The following is a 27512-nucleotide window of genomic DNA, read 5'->3' on the forward strand; positions in this document are numbered from 1 at the left end:
GCTTGGAGTTGATGTGTACTCCGAGGTACTTGGCATTGTCAACAGCTGGAAGTTCAACTCCATGAAGAGAATAAGGCGATTTGATGACATTTTTCACCTTATTGGTCACTCTCAGAACTTCACACTTCGATGGATTGAAAGACATCTGCCACTTGGCTTCCCAATCTTGCAGGTTAGTGAGATCTTCTTGGAGTGCGTCTGCGTCAGATTGCGAACTGATGTGTCGGTAGAGAAGACAATCGTCGGCAAACATCCGCACCTCCGACTGGACACAGTTAGGCAGGTCGTTGATGTAGGCCAGGAAGAGAAGCGGGCCAAGTACAGTCCCTTGAGGTACGCCTGAGTTGACATCAGCTGGGAGAGAGGTAGTTCCTTCAAGCACCACCTGTTGGACACGATCTTTAAGGAAGGCTCTGATCCAACCAAGAAGATTTCCTTGGATGCCATAGAAGGCTAGTTTTCTCAAGAGTCTTTCATGTGGTACTTTATCAAATGCCTTTGAAAAGTCTAACAGTACTGCATCTATCTGCTGTTTGTTGTCAATCCCTTTGGCAAGGTCGTGTATGGTCAGTAGCAGTTGGGACTCACAGGAGTGGAATTTTCTGAAACCATGTTGCTTTTCAGACAAGATACTGTTAGATTCCAGGTGATTGATAATTTCTGAGAATATGATATGTTCAAGGGTTTTGCACACAAGTGAGGTCAATGAAATTGGTCTATAATTGCAGGCTTCGTGCCGGTTACCTTTCTTGAAGATTGGTGTGATGAATGCAGCCTTCCAGTCTAATGGAATTGCACCTTGATGTAGGGTGGACTGGAACAGTAAAGAAAGGACAGGTGCAAGCTCAGGATACGTGCAGGAAGGCCGTCAGGTCCTGGTGCCTTGTATGGGTTGATCTTGGACAACAGTTTCCAGACTCCTTCAGAACCAATTTCAATGTTGCAGATCTTCGGGTGTGGACTAGCTCCCATGTCAGGAATGTTGTCTATGTCTTCTTTTGTAAAGACTGAAGAGAACTGATCATTCAGGACAGCAGCCTTTGTTTTGCTGTCACATCGAAGGACGCCATCTCTCAAGAGTGGGGATACTCCAGAGTTGTCACACCGCTTATTCTTAATGAATGTCCAAAATCTCTTGCCTCCACTGGGACCTTCTCCACATATCAGATCTGAGATGTAGGTCTGGTAGGTTTTACGGCATTCCCTTTGCATAGTTTTCTTAAGTTCCTTGTAATTACGGTGTTCTGTGTTGTCAATCTCGGCTGCGGCAGCTCTCCGATGAAGAGAAGAGAGGGGGAGACGTAAGATGTAATGTATAAAATTACTGGTACTGAGAAGAAAAAAAATAGAGAGAAAGGATTGAGGGGGATGGGGCGGGTATATACCTCGTAATCCAAATCGGGGAGAAGGAAGACGATACAGATATAATTTAAATGAGAAGAACTCAGAGAAAAAAGGGTGTAGAAGGGAGGGGATATAGAAAAACGATAGATATATAAAGAAAGGGAATGAAAGCGGTAGAAAATACATTTAGTTGCAGGTTAGAAACCATCTATATCCTGCAAAGGGAAGTAAAAAAAGAAACTGTCCTCATTATTAAATCCATCTCAGGTTATCAAAGCATGATTTGTCTTCGATGGTTTATGTGTATAGCCTTGATTGCTAGGACAATCTAGGACAAATCAGAGAGACCCTCCTACTGATCTAGGAGTATGTCAATTTAACCTTTTAACAAAAGATTTTTACTTTCCAAACACCTATTGGCAAAGCTCACCCTCTTTTACGTTTTTCCACAGACTATAAAATGTAAATCCTCATGTTGATATATTGACTTGTGCATTTGATTGGGGTCAGCACTTGACAGGTGAATGAACTTTCCAAGATTATTTGTGTGGAGAGATCATTGTTACAGATGGAGATGGTCCCAGAATTTACAAGGATGATCTCCATAATACCAGCAGTTCTACTGATATAAAGACAACATTTCCAAACATAAATGATAAAAAAATCTGTTTCTGTTTATGGTAACTCCCGTAGGAACTCGGCAGGACAGCGTTTTGCTGGTTAACGCCAAGCTGGTATATAACCAATTACCTAGGAAACATTTTACGTCTAGGTTAATCAGTCATATCATGTTACCACCTGAAACTACTGACTACTTTGAGGTTAATATTTTATATTTTTAAAAACTTTCTTTGTTAATTTGCAGATGACCCGATGAACAGTTTAACAGGAAAATCAAAGAGCTATTCAACCATGCATCGATCTTAAAATATTGTAGTAGAAGAACCAATCACAAATATCTTAAAAAACTATCGTGACAAAGAAAAGCAGGATATGATGGTCTTCACTTCTCCATTCAATACTATCCTGATTTTATCTGCTATTTTTCTTGTTATCTACAATGAGTACTATGAATTCCTAACGGTCAAGCACAGCCAATGGACTGCATCTGAGGCTACTCTTCCTCCACTGACCAGATCAGATGGACGTGATACTGTGCGGATTCTCTTTGTTGGTGATCCTCAAATACAAGGATACCAAGATGAGCCAGCCTTACTAGGTTACATAACTCGATGGGATGCCGATCGCTACTTGAAGACTTACTACCATCATGCACTCAGCTTTGTTAATCCTGATGTTGTGATTATAATGGGAGATTTATTGGATGAAGGCAGTATATCTTCTGATTGGGAGTTTGAGAGATATGCAACAAGGCTGAAGAATATCTATCAGGTACCAGAAGGAGTACAGGTAATCACATTATCTTTTATCATTTGAGACATTTCGGGCTGTAATACGTTTCTAAAGTGATAAAAATAGATTTCTAAACTTTGAACAAAAATGTGAAGAAAAGGCCAATCCAAAGTATGGTGTATTCTGGGTAAAATGTTGAAATTTCAAACTTGACAATACCACTATATGGCAGTAGACTTTGTATGGCACAATATGTACATCTGTAAATTCACATTTTTTTTTACTCATGAGGGTAACACTGATCATTGCAGTCACCTTGGGTCAAGAGTAATTATCAGTTTTAGGCACTTGAATGTACTGTTTAAATTTCTTTGACAATAGTTTTTCATAAATTTACACTTGCAATCAATCAAAATGATAGACTCTACATATTCATTGTGTTTACAGGGCAATGTTATTGAATGTTTTTCTTTAGCAAGAAATTTATCCACATTGTGCTGCACTCAATCCAGGTCTAAGTGAATAGGTACCAGGCAGTATTAATTTCTTGAATGCATTAAAGGGCTGAAAGTAGCAGCTTTAATAATAAAGCAGGGTTCCACACTAACCCTACTTTTCTACTTGTCCAACCTGTTCATGTTGGACCAGTAGATTTTTTCAATTTTTAAACTGGTCCAAACCTAAAATCGATTGGTCCCCCAAAACAAAGAAAAGCATAAAAAAGACTTGAGTTTATTTTGCTGTCTTTTATTGCTTTTATTGCCCCAACAACAAAAGATACAAACAAACAGTACACACACACACACGCACACACCCTCCCTCTCACTCACCCACCCACACACACCCACCAACACACAACATAATTAATGAGAGCCATTTCTCAATTTTGGAGAGCCATTTTTAAAGTTGGCACAGCCATTCTTATAATTTACAAGAGATGAGAAAATAGTTTATCGTTTTTACTGGTCACATCGGACTAGTAAATATGGCTAGTTCTGAAAAGATACTGGCCCAACAGCAATTCTTACTGGTCCAGGACCATTGGACTGGCGCCAGTGTCGTGCGCTGGCTTAACATAAGTTAGTAGTGAAAATGGTGCTTCTCAGAATGAATATATAGTCTTAAAAGAGGACTGACCAAAAATTAGCCTACCCGTTAAAACCAAATCAGGAAAAAAATCCATGGGGGCTGGGGGCGATTAAGCCCCTGAAATGTTCAAAAGAGCCCTGAAAATAAAAAGAGAGCCCTGGAAAATCACATTTGTTGCTATGGTGAAGCTTCCCCAATTTTGCAGATTTGGCCAATAGTTTGTGAAAAGTAGCCACTGAAAATGAAAAAAAAAAAAACCTATATTTTGCCTATTTAAAACTGAACACACGTTTTTTTTAATTTATATAAAGAACAGCTTTGCAATTGATAATCATGCTTTCATGATTGTTATATCACTTCTATTTTGAAACAAAATCACTTTTGCATTCAGAATCAAAATGATGAGCAGTGTCTAACAATTCAGTGGTAAGTCTTTTAAACATATCCAGCAGGTATATCAGAAAATGTATCAATAGATTTGCATCTCATTTGTGACATTTTATAAGTGAAAAGGCTCTTTGACATGAATCCAAATTGCAGGATTACATGAAAACATGCTAGTCATTTCTATCATTCTATAATGATTTTGAGGTATTGCCCAAACATATTCTGCTTTCATTAAAAAACATAACCTACATTCCGCTTTCATTTGAAGATATCGTTTTGACTTTTGATATCCTGTATATATGTTGTGTTGAGTTGATGCTGTCAAAAGTGCTTGTTCTGACTTACAATGTACACTATTCTCTTTGGATCTGGTTTGATTTGTGAACCCAAGAAAAAATTAATGAATGAATACATGTTATTGCAACTTAAACATGTCCCAGTAACATTCAGTATTCATGTCAAAATTTTCACGTGATATTAGATTTCAAACATAAAATGAAAAAAAAAATATGGAAACACAATTATCTTATAAAATGTTTTCTGCTTGAATTCATTGGCCTCTTATGCTACAATATTATCCCATTCAGTGTTGACCGCTGTATTATTTGTCACAATTTCACCTTTCCTGTACCAGCACATACATGTAATAATGGTATCTTTAACTTCTAAGGCTGATATTAAGTTTGAGCAAGAAACTTGAGAGTTGCCGTGCCCAAATCATCTTTCCATACACACGTAGTTTGATTTCCTTAAAGGTTTCAATAAATTCAAATTTAATAAAATTTCATTATAGAGGGTGAAGTGTACATTACCATCTGAGATTTTTCTTTTATTTTCATTGATGCAATGGAATCTGATCAGAGCAACACTGTTAGGACCCAGTTTACATAAATTACATATCACTACTTTAAATTGTTTTGCTTTGCTTTCATTCAGACAAACACATTTTGATCACATACATGTACATGTAGTTACTTATCTGCTCTCATTCAGAAGATGTCGTTGTGAGATTACATGGTGGAGGCGCGGTAGCTCAGTCGGTAGAGCAGGGGGTTTCGGATTCCGGTGACCCGGGTTCGATACCCGCTTGGTTCATTACCAGTTCCCTCGCAGAGGACCAAAGCAGTCAGTCCTTTGGTTGCTTGCTAACAAGTATTCATGCTTTGATAGCAATCGGGTTAAACATCATCACCACCATGAAAGTGCATCATCTACCTACATTACATGTACATTGAGATGCTTTCTGCTTCCACTCAAGGGCGATTCCATGCTAGAAAAACAAGCGAGGATCTTCAATTTGTTTTGTGGTAATAATATTAAGGACTACTGGGTAGTCATAAAAAAAATTGACAACCAACAAAAATATACATGTTGTCCATGGGTGAATTAGAGGTGAAAATGTTGCGTGTTGTTCGGGGCATTTCTGAGTCCCGTACGACACACAACATTTTAACCTTTAATTCACCCATAATCAAACATTTTTTGTTGGTTATCAGTTTTTCACATGACTACCCACTATAACTTTATCATCGATAAAAAATAAATATTTATTGCTCAAGAAATCAGCTTTATAGAGACTACAAATTATTGTTAAAATGTCCCGTATTATATTGTCCGTCACTCAAAATATGTCATTTTGCTATTACCAAAGTACTGTCTGCTTTCCTTTGATTTTAGACATCAAAAGATGTTACCTTTTTATGCATTCTGCTTTCATTTGATAAACATCAAAGATATTGCATTATTTTAAATAGACAATTTATTCTGCTTTCACTCTGATGCATCTTTACATGTAGGTGATATTGAACCATGGCTTCATGTGGGATACCTGGAAATATTAGACAAGATGTCAAATAAATATTGGATATCGATGAGTCGCCAGTGTTTTCCTTACATACATCAAGTGCCAATATATCCTATTTTAATTAAAAAGAGGAAGCATTTTCAAATACAAGTAGGAACATGTAGAGAGAGAGTGAGAAGTCAGACAAATTGCTCATCGTAAATTTCCACACAATCCCGCAAAAGTTCATGTAGATCCCCGTATAACATCTTTTGTTTAAGTTTCAAGTATGGATTTCAAGATTACTGCACTTTTCTAAATAGTGGATACTGTAAAGTGGTATAACTGTACTTGCTCAATTAAAGCGGAGTTCAGCTGAAGCCAGCTATTAAAGTGCTTTTCATTTTTCGGTCCATTTATGAAGTATTTTAGAAAGATTTACCTTAATGGGTTGTATGGTTTTATTTATAAAACCCTGTCATTTCAAGTGTATTAAAAGAGTAAGACAGAAAGTAATACAGTCTACTCTCTAATGGGTTCATATCTAACCCAGATCAGACGTAACAATAAACCGGGTTTAGAGCTTCAAACTTCAATCTGGATGCTGTACACTGTTCAGTGGTCGATATTCACTTGGTCTACGTACTTCTGGGGGCCGTTTCATAAAGCTGTTCGTAAGTTAAGAGCGACTTTAAGAACGACTGGTGATCCTAATTACGCGCTAAACCATCTCCAATGAATATACCATTTACCACAAGAAAGGATCACCAGTGGTTCTTAAAGTCGCTCTTAACTTACGAACAGCTTTATGAAACACCCACCTGATATACCACAAAAACCATTTGGTCTGCTAGTATAAATTTGGTTTAATTTTAATTGGATCTACAATGCTGCAGTTATACTTTGTCTGATACCCCCTTTCAATGTCCAGTTGGTCTATTTTCCTCTTTGTTTACTTGTCCTCTTATGTTTCATTTGACTAAAGTGTCATTTAGATTTGGTTCACAAAGAAATGGCAATAAAATAATTTCTAATTAATGCCCTATCCCATTAGCCTATGTACAGTAAATATTGTAAATGTACATGTACAATTGTAAACTATTTTCTGAACTTGTTCAAGGATACCATCTGCAGAGGGTATACATACATTGTTGAACAATAATGATGTCAACGAGAACTTAGAAGCAGAAAATGAATTATACAGGAAAGTTCTTGAAAGCAGTACATGTATTGGTTTAATAAAAGCTCTCAAAACAGCTCTTGAAAATTTGCCCCAGAGCAACATTTTTCTCAACGCAAATATTCCCACAGAGAGAAGTAAATGTACTGTAGGTACATGAACGTGCCTTTTGAGATTTAGTGTCTTTGCTATTAAATAAATAAAGTGCAAGTTGCTTGCACTCTAAATGAGATTTGTGGAATTATAAATTGAAAAGGTATGAAACAAATTTCCTGGTCAGCACAGCTTGTAAAGTACATGTACATGTATATTCTCACACAAATTCCAGATTGGGGATAAACATCTACCATTGTATAGCAAGCTCATGAATGCTTGGTCTTGCTTTGATGGGGGGGGGGGGGGGGCTGGACTAGGATAACTTCATCTCTTTTCAGATTTATACTGCAATTTATATCATATTGACAAGCTGAAAACTGAATTCAATTTTCAAGAATCCATCTACAAGTATGAAAAAAAAAACCATTTATAAAAGACCCTGTAGACTGAGGTATCTACCTACATGTACAGGTATTCTATTACATGTGGTATTTAGTATTGAATAATCTGGTCCCTATTTACACTCCTCTCAAAGACTCCACTCAAAGTGAGAAAATCTCACTTACTTTGGAGTGAGTGAGATCAGCATCTATTGAGAGTGGTTTTTACCTCTTTTTGAAGTGAAAATATTACCGTGTTTACATGTGATCGGCTTTTGCATCGGCTCGCGGTTCTGAACCACGAGCCGATGCAGCATCGGCTTTTTCATAGCGTGTAAACGCGATTAACTTGCATCGGCTCTCGGTTCAGAATCAGCAATTTTGCACCACCAAAGTAGTAGGTTCTGAACCGCGAGCCGATGCAGAATTGGCTTTCTTACTACGTGTAAACAGAAAACCGATTCTGCATGGGCAATTGGCACGCATTTCATTTACTTTACCATTATGACGTACTTGTAAGCGCACGGATCCAGCGTTGGCTATATTATGACGTATACTGTTGGTGCACGGATCATTTCAGGTTTTTGCCCCAAAAGCTGATTCTGAACCGCGAGCCGATGCAGCGTGTAAACGCGGTGCAAAATAAACTAAAAAGCCGATTCTGCATCGGCTCGCGGTTCTGAATTTAAAAGCCGATCACATGTAAACACGGTATATACTTGTGTATAAAAAAGATGCACTCCAAAAAGTAGCTACATGTGAAATGCACTCTACAGTATATTCGATGTACATGTACATTTCACATTCACTCATGTGTAATATCAACCCAAGAGGAGTCTGATTAGGGATACATGAATACCTTTTTGCACTTTAATAGAAAGCTTATTTTATGCAGCTGGGTACAGTTCATTTGTACAATATCTAGAAGCTAAATAGAGATTTTAAATATACATGTATAATCACATAGTTGTTAAACTTTCTTGAAAACCACAGTGTAGGCATTGTTTTACACAGGAATAGAGAGGAAATTTATTTTATGCAGCTGGATATACAGTTCATTTGTACAATATCTAGAAGCTAAACAGAGATTTTAAATTTAGTATAATCACATAGTTGTTAAACTTTCTTGAAAACCTGGGCATTGTTTTTACATGGGAATAGAGAGGAAATTTATTTTGTGCAGCTGAAGTTATTTTGATCAAATGAGATTTTAATCGATTTGTTGTTCAAACTTTTTTGAAAACAAGGGCATTGTTTTTACACTGTATACAATTATGTATAGATGCAGTGACTGAAATGTACATGTATGTACATTTTTGTTTGTATACCCATAGTCACATGTTTCCGAAGGGCTAAACATGTGTGTTTGTCTTTGTTTTAAATATAAAGGATATCAACAAAATCTCACCCCCATCATTTCGTATAGGAAAAATAACATGAAAAAGATGAATGTTACAATACATTGGACTATTAGTACAGGGATGAAAAAATGTCATTCATGAAAAAAAGTCATTCATGCACATTCATGTACATTCACTAGTAGAGACAGTTATATTCTGTTTAGAAAAAAAATGGTCTTTTCCGTTTCTGAAAATCTGTTAATCCGTTTCAACTTGATCTAAAATTGGAAATTCCGTTTTGTCACTGAAAATGTACACAGCATAAACCTGAATTCCGTTTTGCAAAGGTGAATTTTTACATGAATATCATAAGAACCAAACTGAATTTCTGTTTTATTTACCGGTAAAACGGAAAATCACTGTCCCTACACTAGTAATGAACGAGATGAGTTGTATGAAAGATGGAAATCTTTGTGGGCTATTGAATCCTTTCTATAAAAGAATGGTCCACTGCTTGAAATGAAGAAAACTAGGGAGTTGAGAGTATTCTGGCTAAACAGTCAGGCAGACAATTTGATTTGTCCTGTAAATGTTTTTATGTATGTGTTGTGCAAGTGACCTTCGGTAAAATTGGGTCAATTTGTTGTCATTTGGATTATTCCATTGCCCTATTTAAGCCTTGGTTAACTTTATACACTGGGACCGAATCAGCTGCGAAATGCGAATCCATCTGAGTACACATATTTCATTTGGGTGGATTTGGGAGTGCATTTCTCTTCCCTCTCTCTAAATGCGAGAATATTTGGGAGGTACATTTGCATGTATAATGTATGTCATTCTGTATTAGTTTTTGTGAATTAGGTAAATTGAAATCGTGAGCGCTTTGGGCCATCATTAGGGAAAAGCACGTTTTGAATATTGGGTATTATTCTCGAACATTCGTGGAGGGATTTGGGTCCTTCTGAAATGTTCAAAACCAGCCGAATATATAAAGCTACATGTACCCTCCAAAACATGTATTACTCCTGAATATGACTTTATTCTGGCCACATTCTGGATGTATTCAGATTGAATTTGGTTGGATTCGGGTCATTCTGGGCAGATTTTGACCTATTTTTATCATTCAGATCTAATTTAGCCAAATTGAACCTAATATCACAAAAAGAGATGAATCTGCCCAGAATGCCCATACTGCTCCAGATCCATACCATCCATCACCCGAATACAAAGCAGAATAAAGGCGAATGAGCCGAAATATGGCAGAATCGCAGCTGAATTGCTGCAGAATAGATCAAAGGAATGGCCTTGATGACCCCAATAGTCTTGCAAATATAGCCAAAAAGGTGATTTGGACCCTATTATATAATCAAATCGTCCAATTTGGGCCCAATTCGGTCGATTCTGGGGGCTTGTTTAGGAAATTCGGTGGCATATTTTGCTAATTCTGCCATTTACATATAAGTTCAGATTCGGGTCAACATATGTTTTTTCATTCAGCATTTTTCTGGCCACCTTTGGCTCGTTTCTTGCCACTATTTAGGTTTGCATATCGCTTTATGTGGAATGGCCATAATTGATTTGTGTCAATTCTTTGCAATTCTGTTCTGATACGAGACTGAATCTCAAATGCCTTAATCAAATCCACTGAAAATATAATCCAAATCTGGCCATATTCGGGTAGAATTAGTCCGAATTTATGGGGGATAAATTTGTTCTGGTGTAACCTTGGCTTTACTGAAACCAAAGTGGTTTTATTAGGATCTTTCACAGTAGGTGGTTTCAAACCGCCTCGATCACAAGAATCCCCGTTAAATTACGAGAACTTTTTTAGGCTGAAAAATACCCATTAATTATTCCTGCATTCACACCGCCCTGAAACATACCCTTCGGGATAAGTTCCTGAAGTTACGAGCATGCGCAGTATGGTCTGATAAGCAGCAAGGCGCGAAATTCAAAATCACTAGCCCAGCAGCAACCCATGCACGGCGCCGCACCCAACGACACGCTGGGCTAAAAGTTCCCGTAATTTGCTTTCAGACCGCCAAAATACCCACGACCTTGGAAAAATCCCCGCGAAAGTTCTCGTAATTTCGCCAAGTACCTACTATTTATCGGGTATTTTCTTTCGGGGATATTACGCGTAGTTTGCTTTCACACCGCCAAAATACCTGGTATTTTTCTGATCGGGGTAAATTTCCCGATCAGAGAATACCTGGAACTGGCGAACTTCGAGGAGGTCTGAAACCACCTAGTCACTTTGAAAAAGTTTCATCCAGAAGTTCTTCTCATGACCAGAACATAAAAAGCTATATCGATTGATCATAGGGCTAGTTTATACTGCAATCAATCCAGCCCCAATATTAATCATTAATATGTATGTTTAATACAGGACAGGGAATAATTTTCTGGTATCCATCTCAATTTGCTCCACATACATTTCATAGACTTCTTTAAAAAGTCTTGTGTGTACACATACTAGTTTTTCTAAAATCATTCCCGTCAGGGCCCAGTCCAGTACATTGTGTAAATCCTGACAATTGTTCACTTCAAACATTGAGTTATATTCATGCCATTCTGTACCCTGCTTCTTAATTTTCGCATGCATTTTTTAAATTATGATTTTTTTTATTTTTTGAAGATTTATTTATGGTAAGTTACAAGTTTAATAATAAAACTGACAAGCTAGCTTAATAATTATTGAGTACATGTACCTGGTGAGCCAGTACATGTTTTACATTATAAGTGTAAGGAAAGGTTATTATGTCTTTCATGCTTTCTATAAATCCACTTTGTGTAGGTGCCTCTTTCATGCTACCATATATGTAGAATAGTTTCTCATTTAAAATGTAATATTACCATTGCCGGCTTTTGCCCCATACATGTACATGTACATGTACTTGTACTGTACCTGCTTTCATGTCCAAATCAATAAAAAAAATTCTTGATGGTAGGGTCAGCTTTAATACTATTAAAAGTTCATTTTGAGAATAAGATCATGCTTTTGAAGGTCAATAAAATTTGTAGTTAGTGCCTGAGTGGCCAGTGCAGGGATCCAATATTAAATATGTTTATACTAGTTAGTTTATTGTATAGAAAAGACTTAGAGGATATGCATTGTAGATTAAAATAAGACCCCGTTCTCATAACCATCCTAAAACTAGTTTACTGGAAACTAGAAAAGTAGTGGAAACTGGTTTAATGTGTAATGAGAATGGTTGAAGCGATCTTCCAAACCGGTTCAGAAAACCATCTCGCAATGTAGTTTTCAAGATCGCTTTGCCTTGTTAAACTGGTTTTAGCGTAAGAGGACACAACCATTCTTCGGGAAGCGATCTTTGCACATGATGTGTGGAGAATGCCTACGCTGTGGTTTCAAATTTCATGTGAAACCGAGAGCATTCCCATAGCAACAAGATCGCTTCCCGTGAAGTGGTTTTGAAAACCACTTTTAGGTGATCAAATGGGAACGCTAGCAAAGTGATCTTCCAAACTGGTTTCCTGAACCGGTTTCCAGTAAACTAACTAGTGTAATGAGAATGGTGTCTAAGGTCTATTCAAAGGTTTGTATTTAAAAGTAACATCTTTTATGAGAGAGCTTGTCTGGCTATATCTGCAGGGGTATATTAAAGTTTGTATGGGAAAGGTTTCGAGCAGAATTCAGTGGATTCACAATACCGTGCGCCATCTATTGGGTGGAGGCAGACAGGTGAAAATTCGCAATGCCTCATGGGAAAAAGGTTGACATCTGCTGTGCGCACTAGTACATGCATGCGATTATGCTTCGCTGGCCGACGTGGTTGGGCCGACTTGCTTAAAGTATGCTGATTATCAGGGTCCATGAGGTGGGAGAGAAATATGCCACATATTCATTTGCGAAATTTAGACCGTTTTGGTGAATTCTTCCTCCACATTTTCCATATGGTTTTCATTTTTGAAGCATGACAGTCACATTACACTACACTAGCAATGTGCGCTGCCTGCGCCTGCGTTTGATGTTGACCCCCGAAGTTAGAAATTGACCCGTCTGCTGCAATCAATAGATGGCGCGCTTTGTTGTGGATCCACTGATTTGTAGGACATCAGAAGTATACAGGTATTTTCAGGCCAAAATGTAGTCAATATGTAGTAGCCTACCTGTAATTCAAAAATCAAAATAACCTATGCATTGATGTGCAACTTGAAGGGTAGTTCGCCCTTACAAAAAGTTTATGTTGAAAATAACTGAGAAAAAAACATAATAAGAAATATTTGTCAAGGCATTTTAGGAAAATCCATCGAAAATTCAATGACTTAATTAAAAAAAGATATTAGAATTTTAATTTTTTTTAATTTATGACGTCATCTGGAAGCATGCAGCCTCCCCATATATCGTATTGTACAAAAAATTCAATAAACTGTCATTTTCTCAAAAACTTGAAAAAGAGGTTTATTGTTACCTTCAGTATATCAATAGACGAATCATTTCACATGATAATCTGCTACTGAAAGAAATTAAATTTGAGTTATCACAGCCCATTTAAATTGAAATTTATATTTTTTTATATTACATAACATAAGGGGGCAGCTGCACGTATATGACATCAAAATATAAAATAATTAAAATTCTGGTAACTTTCTTGATCTTTGATGGATTTTCCTCAAAGCTTCACCATTTTATTTCATTTTTTTGTATTTTTGCAACAAACTTCCCCTTTAATGTGTTTCAGCAAGCTCCCTGGTTTCAGACACTCATCTCTTTGTGAATAAACAGATTTGCATGGCAAAGGGCAATAAAATACAGAATAAAGATTCAATTTCTTCTAATTTTAATTCACTTCTATGGCCTTCCTGCTCAAAATTACCGTCAGTAAATACATGTAGGCTTTGTTTGAAAATTACATAGCGATTTAATAGCAATAGGGATTTTCAGTGATTTGTTGAATAATTATTAGATTATTGATCCTTTTCTCAGAGTATTTTATTTCTTCCCCTCAAGTATAGTGAAGTTCATTATGAAGACACTAATTCTAAATTTGGTTAGAGGTTTAGAGCCATTAAATCAGTGTTATATTAATTACATGCATATCATATCTCTTTATCCTGTAGATAATCTATCTGGCAGGGGACAATGACATAGGAGGAGAAGGCAACGATCCTATTACCTCACAGAAGATCTCGAGATTTGAGAAGCATTTCTCGTCTGTCACCGAAGCAGTGCAATATAAACACGTAGCCTTCCACAAGGTATGTCAGATACGATAACAACAACGTAGATTTTAATTTAGTTTCCAGACGTAAGAGTTAGGCCCAAATGAAAGAAATGCAACGTTTAAATTGGTTGAGCCACTTCAAGATTACACTCTCTATAGCCAAAAGGAAATATTTTATGGATTCATAGCAATTCAGCCAGATATTTTGGCTCATGTCTATAAATTGCAGATAAAGAAATTGATGTACATACATGTTACATGAAGCTTTTATGATGTAAATGAAGTTTGTTACTACCTTTGAATAGAATTGAAAAAAGATCATAGTGAAGGTGTTTTTGACATACAGAGACAACCGCCATATCAGGATACCCAAATTGAAAAAAAAAGAAGTTCAGACCAAGTCAAGTGTAAATATCAATTTTAGTGCATCTTTCCACACCTGACCTACTGTAATCTTCAGACAGTCAATGTTCTTCTTTTCATGTAATTTGTTTGACAAGAACTTCTGTTCAATTTTGGTTTTTCTGGCCATACTTGTGGTTTATTCTGATGATTTTGTATTAAAATGGAAAAGTTGAGTGTTATTTTGAACAAGTAATTTGAAAATATATTGACATTTATTCAGGAGTTAGTTTTGTAATAAAAAGATGTATTTATCTATTATAACGGTATCATTGATTTTATTCTCAAAGGTCCCAAGTAAAGAAATATCAACAGTTTTGAATTCTTTTAATAGTTCTATCGATAGTAGCACCATATTTCTGTTATTTTAATCTGAAATACAATAATCATAATTGCCATGAAAGAAACGTCTACAGATCCTACAAAGAGTTGCAATTTATCTAATCAATCTCAGATACTGTATGGAAAGCCTGCATTGCCAGCATCTAGAGTCGTATTGTTGGCTGGGCTGATAAAACCTTGTATCTCAAAATTTAAATATTTTGATGACAGCTCAGAATAAGTTTGATTTTAGAGTTATAACATGGGTAGCAACCTTATTTTGCCTCAAAATTGCCTGAGGGGGGGGGGGGAGTCAAATATATTGCTGTACACACACGAGACCAAGTAATTTCCGAACACCCCCTAAATGAGTTTTTCACTGTGTGCAAAATAACCCCCTAAACAAGTTTTCGCAGGCTTTACATTTTGGCCCCTAAACCAGTTTTCGTCAGAATATGACACTGGGGAAAAAAACATACCCTAAACACTTTTGGCTAGTCTAAAAAAAAAAGATTTGGAAAAAATACCCTAAATACGTTTGACCCCGCAATTGACAATTTGACCAGTATTTGAAAACATCCCTTTTTTTAAATCAGTGTTTTCGATACCCTTTACAAGTGCCCGTGCGGCCTGCGCCCAAAACTGAAAGAATACCCCTTTCAGCGCATTTTTTTGGTCATGCGTGTGTACAGCAATATATTTGACTGGCCCCCTGGGCAAAATATTTTTTTACCACAGGTATCAGGAGACTGTTTTCAGACAATATGTGACCCAGCACCACAAAACCCACAAAAAGTCACACGGTGTGGCTTTCAATTGGAGCTAATTAAGAGTATTTTGGTCAGAATGTTCAAATTTCAGATTTTTATGTTTTCGGAAAAAGTATACTGTACTCTCCCCTATTTAAAGTAAACATTTGTATGTACCAATCAAATCTAAAGTACAATTTTTGAGTGTTTTACTATATACCTATTTTTGTCTTTTTGAGTCAATGTATATGTTTTGTTTTCATGAAAACCTGAAAAATCATCTCTCTTTGAACTCCTATAAATTTAAAACAGGATAACTTCTAACATTGATACTTTTTTCAAACTAATGGACAGGATGTACCTAATAAGTGTGTGAACTTTGGGGGCAAGCTGATAATTACATGTATTTCAATGGAAATTCTATTGATTTTTAATCTTCCTTTTGTCTAATTTCTCAAAAAGAAGTGTTCCATGGTAGTGAACATTCTCTTGTGTGGGTTAGGATCAATCATGAGTTATGTATCATTATAAAGCTTAGTATATCATTTTCGGTAGGACTATTTTTATCATTTCTGGTGACTTTTTGTGGGTTTCGTGGTGCTGGTCACAGATGAGACTGTCACCATTGCTATGAAATACAGTCTTTTAAAGTTGCCTTTAAAATGTTTAAAATTTTGAAATACAAGGATTTATCAGCCAAGCCAAAGTATGTCTTTTGTACAAATTGTTTTCAGAATATAATGTACCCCCATGCATGCATCAGCACTGTGACCAATCATTGGGCTTCTTGTTGATTGCAAAGGAACAACCCCGAGGAGGGGGGCACTCACACATGTTGGTGGTATGGGGACGTGCCGCTTGATGACCCCCTATTTCAGAACTAATTTTTTAGTTCTGTAGATACTCCGAATGACAAAAGTTCCATTCATAAGCCGCCCCACTCACAAGACCACCGTTATGAAACATTTCAACATCGTCCTCCTAGTGAAAGACAAGATGGATCCTGACATAGTACATTCTTGTGTTTTGATCAGATCAATGTGCTACCATACATCCAACGTCCTCCTAATGAAAGACAAGATAGATCCTAACATAGTACATTCTTGTGTTTTGATCAGATCAATGTGCTACCATACATCCACCGTCCTCCTAATGAAAGACAAGATAGATCCTATAAACATAGTACATTCTTGTGTTTTGATCAGATCAATGTGCTACCATACATCCACCGTCCTCCTAATGAAAGACAAGATAGAAACATAGTACATTCTTGTATTTTGATCAGATCAATGTGCTACCATACATCCACCGTCCTCCTAGTGAAAGACAAGATAGATCCTATAAACATAGTACATTCTTGTGTTTTGATCAGATCAATGTGCTACCATACATCCACCATCCTCCTAATGAAAGACAAGATAGATCCTATAAACATAGTACATTCTTGTGTTTTGATCAGATCAATGTGCTACCATTCATCCACCGTCCTCCTAGTGAAAGACAAGATAGATCCTAACATAGTACATTCTTGTGTTTTGATCAGATCAATGTGCTACCATACATCCACCATCCTCCTAATGAAAGACAAGATAGATCCTATAAACATAGTACATTCTTGTGTTTTGATCAGATCAATGTGCTACCATACATCCACCGTCCTAACGAAAGACAAGATAGAAACATAGTACATTCTTGTATTTTGATCAGATCAATGTGCTACCATACATCCACCGTCCTCCTAGTGAAAGACAAGATAGATCCTAACATAGTACATTCTTATGTTTTGATCAGATCAATGTGCTACCATACATCCACCATCCTCCTAATGAAAGACAAGATAGATCCTATAAACATAGTACATTCTTGTGTTTTGATCAGATCAATGTGCTACCATTCATCCACCGTCCTCCTAATGAAAGACAAGATAGATCCTAACTTAATCTTAACATAGAACATTCTTGTGTTTTGATCAGATCAATGTGCTACCATACAACTATTGTCCCCCTAATGAATGAAAAGATAGATCCTAACATAATACATTCTTGTATTTTGATCAGATCAATGTGCTACCATACAACCATCGTCCTTCTAATGAAAGACAAGATAGATCCTAATATAGTACATTCTTGTGTTTTGATCAGATCAATGTGCTACCATACATCCACCGTCCTCCTAGTGAAAGACAAGATAGATCCTAATATAGTACATTCTTGTGTTTGATCAGATCAATGTGCTACCATACAACCATCGTCCTAATGAAAGACAAGATAGATCCTAATATAGTACATTCTTGTGTTTTGATCAGATCAATGTGCTACCATACATCCACCGTCCTCCTAATGAAAGACAAGATAGATCCTAACTTAATCTTAACATAGAACATTCTTGTGTTTTGATCAGATCAATGTACTACCATACAACCATCGTCCTTCTAATGAAAGACAAGATAGATCCTAACATAGTACATTCTTGTGTTTTGATCAGATCAATGTGCTACCATACAACCATCGTCCTCCTAATGAAAGACAAGATAGATCCTAACATAGTACATTCTTGTGTTTTGATCAGATCAATGTGCTACCATACATCCACCGTCCTCCTAATGAAAGACAAGATAGATCCTAACTTAATCCTAACATAGTACATTCTTGTGTTTTGATCAGATCAATGTGCTACCATACATCCAATGTCCTCCTAATAAAAGACAAGATAGATCCTAACATGGTACATTCTTGTGTTTGATCAGATCAATGTGCTACCATACAACCATCGTCCTAATTAAAGACAAGATAGATCCTAACTTAATCCTAACATAGTACATTCTTGTGTTTTGATCAGATCAATGTGCTACCATACATCCAATGTCCTCCTAATAAAAGACAAGATAGATCCTAACATGGTACATTCTTGTGTTTGATCAGATCAATGTGCTACCATACAACCATCGTCCTAATTAAAGACAAGATAGATCCTAACATAGTACATTCTTGTGTTTGATCAGATCAATGTGCTACCATACATCCACCGTCCTCCTAGTGAAAGACAAGATAGATTCTAACATAGTACATTCTTGTGTTTTGATCAGATCAATGTGCTACCATACATCCACCGTCCTCCTAATGAAAGACAAGATAGATCTTAACATAGTACATTCTTGTGTTTTGATCAGATCAATGTGCTACCATACATCCACCGTCCTCCTAATGAAAGACAAGATAGATCCTAACATAGTACATTCTTGTGTTTTGATCAGATCAATGTGCTACCATACATCCACCGTCCTCCTAATATAAGACAAGATAGATCCTAACTTAATCCTAACATAGTACATTCTTGTGTTTTGATCAGATCAATGTGCTACCATACAACCATCGTCCTCCTAATGAAAGACAAGATAGATCCTAACATAATACATTCTTGTGTTTTGATCAGATCAATGTGCTACCATACATCCACCGTCCTCCTAATGAAAGACAAGATAGATCTTAACATAGTACATCCTTGTGTTTTGATCAGATCAATGTGCTACCATACAACCACCGTCCTCCTAATGAAAGACAAGATAGATTCTAACATAGTACATTCTTGTGTTTTGATCAGATCAATGTGCTACCATACATCCACCGTCCTCCTAGTGAAAGACAAGATAGATCCTAACATGGTACATTCTTGTGTTTTGATCAGATCAATGTGCTACCATACATCCACCGTCCTCCTAGTGAAAGACAAGATAGATCCTAACATGGTACATTCTTGTGTTTTGATCAGATCAATGTGCTACCATACAACCATCGTCCTAATGAAAGACAAGATAGATCCTAACATAGTACATTCTTGTGTTTTGATCAGATCAATTTGCTACCATACATCCACCGTCCTCCTAGTGAAAGACAAGATAGATCCTAATATAGTACATTCTTGTGTTTTGATCAGATCAATGTGCTACCATACATCCAACGTCCTCCTAATGAAAGACAAGATAGATCCTAACATAGTACATTCTTGTGTTTGATCAGATCAATGTGCAACCATACATCCACCGTCCTCCTAGTGAAAGACAAGATAGATCCTAACATAGTACATTCTTGTGTTTTGATCAGATCAAGGTGATACCATACATCCAACGTCCTCCTAGTGAAAGACAAGATAGATCCTAACATAGTACATTCTTGTGTTTTGATCAGATCAATGTGCTACCATACATCCACCGTCCTTCTAATGAAAGACAAGATAGATCCTAACATAGTACATTCTTGTGTTTGATCAGATCAATGTGCAACCATACATCCACCGTCCTCCTAGTGAAAGACAAGATAGATCCTAACATAGTACATTCTTGTGTTTTGATCATATCAAGGTGATACCATACATCCACCGTCCTCCTAATAAAAGACAAGATAGATCCTAACATGGTACATTCTTGTGTTTGATCAGATCAATGTGCAACCATACATCCACCATCCTCCTAGTGAAAGACAAGATAGATCCTAACATAGTACATTCTTGTGTTTTGATCAGATCAATGTGCTACCATACATCCACCGTCCTCCTAGTGAAAGACAAGAAAGATCCTAACATGGTACATTCTTGTGTTTGATCAGATCAATGTGCAACCATACAACCATCGTCCTCCTAGTGAAAGACAAGATAGATCCTAACATAGTACATTCTTGTGTTTTGATCAGATCAATGTGCTACCATACATCCACCGTCCTCCTAGTGAAAGACAAGATAGATCCTAACATAGTACATTCTTGTGTTTTGATCAGATCAATGTGCTACCATACATCCACCATGCTCCTACTGAAAGACAAGATAGATCCTAACATAGTACATTCTTGTGTTTGATCAGATCAATGTGCTACCATACAACCATCGTCCTCCTAGTGAAAGACAAGATAGATCCTAACATAGTACATTCTTGTGTTTTGATCAGATCAATGTGCTACCATACATCCAACCATCCTCCTACTGAAAGACAAGATAGATCTTAACATAGTACATTCTTGTTCTTTGATCAGATCAATGTGCTACCATACATCCACCGTCCTCCTAGTGAAAGACAAGATAGATCCTAACATAGTACATTCTTGTGTTTGATCAGATCAATGTGCAACCATACATCCACCGTCCTCCTAGTGAAAGACAAGATAGATCCTAACATAGTACATTCTTGTGTTTTGATCATATCAAGGTGATACCATACATCCACCGTCCTCCTAATAAAAGACAAGATAGATCCTAACATGGTACATTCTTGTGTTTGATCAGATCAATGTGCAACCATACATCCACCATCCTCCTAGTGAAAGACAAGATAGATCATAACATAGTACATTCTTGTGTTTTGATCAGATCAATGTGCTACCATACATCCACCGTCCTCCTAGTGAAAGACAAGAAAGATCCTAACATGGTACATTCTTGTGTTTGATCAGATCAATGTGCAACCATACAACCATCGTCCTCCTAGTGAAAGACAAGATAGATCCTAACATAGTACATTCTTGTGTTTTGATCAGATCAATGTGCTACCATACATCCACCGTCCTCCTAGTGAAAGACAAGATAGATCCTAACATAGTACATTCTTGTGTTTTGATCAGATCAATGTGCTACCATACATCCACCATGCTCCTACTGAAAGACAAGATAGATCCTAACATAGTACATTCTTGTGTTTGATCAGATCAATGTGCTACCATACAACCATCGTCCTCCTAGTGAAAGACAAGATAGATCCTAACATAGTACATTCTTGTGTTTTGATCAGATCAATGTGCTACCATACATCCAACCATCCTCCTACTGAAAGACAAGATAGATCTTAACATAGTACATTCTTGTTCTTTGATCAGATCAATGTGCTACCATACATCCACCGTCCTCCTAGTGAAAGACAAGATAGATCCTAACATAGTACATTCTTGTGTTTGATCAGATCAATGTGCAACCATACATCCACCGTCCTCCTAGTGAAAGACAAGATAGATCCTAACATAGTACATTCTTGTGTTTTGATCATATCAAGGTGATACCATACATCCACCGTCCTCCTAATAAAAGACAAGATAGATCCTAACATGGTACATTCTTGTGTTTGATCAGATCAATGTGCAACCATACATCCACCATCCTCCTAGTGAAAGACAAGATAGATCCTAACATAGTACATTCTTGTGTTTTGATCAGATCAATGTGCTACCATACATCCACCGTCCTCCTAGTGAAAGACAAGAAAGATCCTAACATGGTACATTCTTGTGTTTGATCAGATCAATGTGCAACCATACAACCATCGTCCTCCTAGTGAAAGACAAGATAGATCCTAACATAGTACATTCTTGTGTTTTGATCAGATCAATGTGCTACCATACATCCACCGTCCTTCTAATGAAAGACAAGATAGATCCTAACATAGTACATTCTTGTGTTTGATCAGATCAATGTGCAACCATACATCCACCGTCCTCCTAGTGAAAGACAAGAAAGATCCTAACATGGTACATTCTTGTGTTTTGATCAGATCAATGTGCTACCATACATCCACAGTCCTCCTAGTGAAAGACAAGATAGATCCTAACATAGTACATTCTTGTGTTTTGATCAGATCAATGTGCTACCATACATCCACCGTCCTCCTAGTGAAAGACAAGATAGATCCTAACATAGTACATTCTTGTGTTTTGATCAGATCAATGTGCTACCATACATCCAATGTCCTCCGAATAAAAGACAAGATAGATCCTAATATAGTACATTCTTGTGTTTTGATCAGATCAATGTGCTACCATACATCCACCGTCCTCCTAGTGAAAGACAAGATAGATCCTAACATAGTACATTCTTGTGTTTTGATCAGATCAATGTGCTACCATACATCCACCATGCTCCTACTGAAAGACAAGATAGATCCTAACATAGTACATTCTTGTGTTTGATCAGATCAATGTGCTACCATACAACCATCGTCCTCCTAGTGAAAGACAAGATAGATCCTAACATAGTACATTCTTGTGTTTTGATCATAGACGGGTCAATATACGACCAAAAATAGCCTTACCCGGAACAAATTGCAACAAACGAGTTTTCAATGGTATTTTGTACTATTTGACCTCAGGAATAACATACTAAATATCTACCAAAATCCGCATACGGGAAAGTGGTTATTTTCAAGATGGCGTCCAAGATGGCCGCCATTCACTAAAAATGGATACAAATGACACATTATCCACCCTAGAATCCTAATTCGGTTCATATTCCATGGTCTAGGGGTAACAAAAAATGATTTAGGCTAGAATGAATTATAAGCCCTCCAGTGTACCAGGCAAATCCAAGATGGCGCCCAAAATGGCTGCCATAGGCTGAAAATCCACAATTCATTTAAATTTGTATTTTATTCAATGGTTTTAAGGGTGAAATGGTACATTGAAACAAGTTACAAGGACAGCCAGTGGTCTGGTGTGTCCAAGAATCCAAGATGGCTTCCAAGAATGGAGTTTAAAATGGCTGTTGATAATTAAAATGGACATAGTTCATTTCATATCCGCCTGGGACATAATGATTTTGGTGTCTAGACCATGATTTCAATGGTCAAATAAGACATTGGGACAAGTTACAAGGACAGTCAGTGGTGCAGTATGTTAAAAATCCAAGATGGCTTCCAAAAATGGAGTCGAAAATTGCTGTTGCTACTTAAAAAAAACCCTACATAGTTTGCTCAATGTCCAGAAATATGATTTTTGTGTCTATACCATGGTTAAATGGGTCAAATAATACATTGGGACAAGTTACAAGGAAAGTCAGTGGTCTGGTATGTGCAAAAATCCCCGATGGATTCCAAAAATTGATTCTGAAATGGCTGCTAATACTTAAAGCGGACAAAGCTCATTTCATTTTGACCTGGGATATGTGATTTTCATGTCTGAACCACTGGTTTCAAGGGTCAAATAATATATTAGGATAAGTTTCAAAGAAAGTCAATGGTCTGGTATGTCCAAAAATCGAAGATGGCGTCCAAAAATTGATCTTAAAAATATGCTGCTGATACTTAAAGCGGACAAAGCTCATTTCATATAGGCCTGGGAAATGTGATTTTGGTGTCTAAACCACTGGTTTGAGGGCCAAAATAATACATTAGGACAAATTTTAAGGCCAGTCAGTGGTTTGGTATGACCAAAAATCCATTATGGCTTCCAAAACCTTATTTTAAAATGGCTGTTGATACTTTAAAGTGGCATATATCATTTTAAATCCGCCTGTGAGATATGATTTCGGTGTCTAAACTATGGTTTCAAGGGTCAAATTATATATTAGGACAAGACAATGGCAGTCAGTGGTCTAGTATGTCCAAAATTACAAGATGGCTTCCAAAAATGGAGTAAAAAAAATGTCTGATGTTACTTATAAAAGGACATAGTTTGTTTAATATCTGTCTGGGGAATATGAGTTTGGTGTAAAACCATGGTTTAAAAAGGTCAAGTTATACACTAGGGTCAGTTGCAAGACCAGTCAGTTGTCTGTATGTTAAAAATCAACGATTACTTTTAAAAAATGGGGTGTAAATTGACTGTTGCTACTTAAAAGTATGCATAGTTTATTATAAATACACCTTGGAGGTATGATTTTGCTGTCTATGCTAGAGTTTACAGGGTCAAGCAATACATTGGGTTAAGTTGAAAGGACAGTCAGGTGTCAGGTATGTCCAAAAATCGAAGATGGCTTTAAAAACGGGGTCTTAAATGGCTGCTGTTACTTAAAAGTGGATGCAGAACATTATAAATACAGCTTGGGGATATTATTTTGGTGTCTACACAAGGGTTTCAAGGGTCAAACAATACTTTGGGACTGGTTACCATGATATGCAGCTATCCATTTTGCCTCAAAATCCAAGTTGGCTTAAAAAATGGGTTCTAAAGTGACTACTGTTACGTAAAATATCTACCTGTTAGAAATAATCTAGGTTCCTACACTTAAATGCATGGGGACAAGTTATTATTGTTTCATGAGTTGGTAACAGCACCCATTTTGACGAAATTTTAGAATCCATCATAGATTCTTTGACAACATTGAGTACTAACCATCCTTGTTACTTGTCCGATTGTATTATTTGACCCTTCATACCACAATTTGGACACCAACATTATTTCTTACAGGTGAATATTGTAGAACTCTGACCACTATTGAATATGAGTCGTTTTAGATTCCCTTTTTAGAAACCCTCTTGTGTTTTAGGCAAACTGGACAACTGCATATCAATGTAACCAGTCCAAACGTATTGTTTTAACCATGAAACCATAGTGTGGACACTGAAATCATATCTCCTTGGTGGATAATGAACTATGTCCATTTTACAAGTAACAGCAGTCATTTTAGACTCCGATTTTTGGAAGCTTTCTTAGATTTTCGACATACTGGACCACTGACTGTCCTTGTAACTAATTTTCTTCCTTTTAAAACCATGATATAGGCAACAAAATCATATGCCCTTGACGAATATAACATGAACAATGTCCATTTTTAAATACCATCGCGGCTAATTTATACTATTTTTTAAGCCACCGTGGACTTTTGGACATACTTGACCACCCATCGTCCTTGTAACTTATCCCAATTTATTATTTGACCCATTTAACCATGGTATAGGCACAAAAATCATATTCCCGGATATTGAACAAACTGTGTTGGGTTTTATTTAAGTAGTAACAGCATTTTTTACTCCATTTTTGGAAGCCATCTTGGATTTTTTAACATACCGGACCACTGACTGTCCTTGTAACTTGTCACAATGTATTATTTGACCATTGAAACCATGAGCTATGCCCATTTTAAGGATAAACAGCCATTTTAAACTCAATTTTTGGAAGCCGTCCTGTATTTTTGGACACACCAGACCACTGGCTGTCCTTGTAACTTGTCCCGATGTACTACTTCATCATCAAAACAATCGAATGGAAACCAAATTAAAGCCACTTAAGTAAGTAATAGATGAATTGTGGATTTTTTAGACTACGGCAGCCATTTTGGGCGCCATCTTGGATTTTCCTGGTACCCTGGAGTGCTAAAATTCACTCTAACTTGTATAAATAAATTCGTTTACCCATTGGACCATGGAATATGAACCCAAATAGGATTCTAGGGTGGATAATGAGTGAGTTATATCCATTTTTAGTGAATGGCGGCCATCTTGGACGCCATCTTGAAAATAACCACTTTCCCGGATGCGGATTTTGGTAGATTGTTAGTATGTTATTCCTGAGGTCAAATACTGCAAGAAACAGTTGAAAAATCATTTGTTGCAATTTGTTCCGGGTCAAACCATATATTGACCCGTCTATCAGATCAATGTGCTACCATACATCCACCATCCTCCTACTGAAAGACAAGATAGATCTTAACATAGTACATTCTTGTGATTTGATCAGATCAATGTGCTACCATACATCCACCGTCCTCCTAGTGAAAGACAAGATAGATCCTAACATAGTACATTCTTGTGTTTTGATCAGATCAATGTGCTACCATACATCCACCGTCCTCCTAGTGAAAGACAAGATAGATCCTAACATAGTACATTCTTGTGTTTTGATCAGATCAATGTGCTACCATACATCCAATGTCCTCCTAATAAAAGACAAGATAGATCCTAGCATAGTACCTTCTTTTGTTTTGATCAGATCAATGTACTCCCATACATCCACCGTCCTCCTAGTGAAAGACAAGATAGATCCTAACATAGTACCTTCTTGTGTTTTGATCAGATCAATGTGCTACCATACATCCACCATCCTCCTAATGAAAGACAAGATAGATCCTATAAACATAGTACATTCTTGTGTTTTGATCAGATCAATGTGCTACCATTCATCCACCGTCCTCCTAGTGAAAGACAAGATAGATCCTAACATAGTACATTCTTGTGTTTTGATCAGATCAATGTGCTACCATACATCCACCATCCTCCTAATGAAAGACAAGATAGATCCTATAAACATAGTACATTCTTGTGTTTTGATCAGATCAATGTGCTACCATACATCCACCGTCCTAATGAAAGACAAGATAGAAACATAGTACATTCTTGTATTTTGATCAGATCAATGTGCTACCATACATCCACCGTCCTCCTAGTGAAAGACAAGATAGCTCCTTCAGGACTCAGTTACAGGAGATGGGGAAGGCTACACAGAGTGCAAGTATTCACATAGTCCTCTCGCATACAGGAATCTCAGAAGCCATGTTGCATCGGCATATACAAGTAAGTAGTCATGAAATGAATGTTGAACTTAGATTGATAATACTTCTTGATCAGTGTTGTTTAAACCCATGAAGGTACATGGACAGTTCCTGTTTTGGGAGGTACTATTGCTAGACTTTCTCTTTGTCCTGAATTCGAGTATTTATGGAATATGATTACAAAGAGAAAATATACTGACAAATTTGTTATTTCCTGTGCATGCCATGTATGTTGTGCCCTTCCTGACTATAAGTTTGACTTGTGCTTTGATATCCAATGAAAACAACGAAACTTCAAATTGGCAACTTCATTAAAACTTTGCTTTTTATCAATCATTTTGACCTGTGTTATATTCCATTTTTTTTTCAAATTTGAAATATGAAAAAAAAGAAAATTAACAATTATTGCTGATTTAAGGATCAGAAGTAGATTAAGTTTGACGTGATGAGAGCTGTGTGCCTCGTTCAGCTTTTTGCATGTTGCATTGTGGTGCCTTGGTTCTGAGTCTGGCTCCCAATCTATTGATCTGAATGAGAAGGTGGTGTGATTCAGTTCAACTCTGTAACATTAATTTACCTTCAGAAAAATCCGTCTGCATTTTTCCAAATTCATAAAGATGGTTTTGTAGTCCATGGTCTGAACCATAATTTATGCAGATTTTAT

The 27512-nt window shown here is 36.9% G+C and overlaps 1 protein-coding gene across 1 annotated transcript in view; it reads left to right on the forward strand.

Moving 5' to 3' along the window:
- Window positions 1-2340: 2340 nt before the first annotated feature.
- LOC129269596 (metallophosphoesterase 1 homolog) overlaps window positions 2341-27512 on the forward strand; it is a 59357-nt gene continuing 34185 nt past the window's right edge. The window contains exons 1-3 of the mRNA XM_064105774.1: window positions 2341-2754; window positions 14038-14175; window positions 26709-26870. Of these exons, the coding sequence (XP_063961844.1) occupies window positions 2341-2754; window positions 14038-14175; window positions 26709-26870 (714 nt within the window). The remainder of the gene's footprint in view (window positions 2755-14037; window positions 14176-26708; window positions 26871-27512) is intronic.

Source organism: Lytechinus pictus, chromosome 10, assembly GCF_037042905.1.
Source record: "Lytechinus pictus isolate F3 Inbred chromosome 10, Lp3.0, whole genome shotgun sequence".
Classification (NCBI taxonomy): domain Eukaryota; kingdom Metazoa; phylum Echinodermata; class Echinoidea; order Temnopleuroida; family Toxopneustidae; genus Lytechinus; species Lytechinus pictus.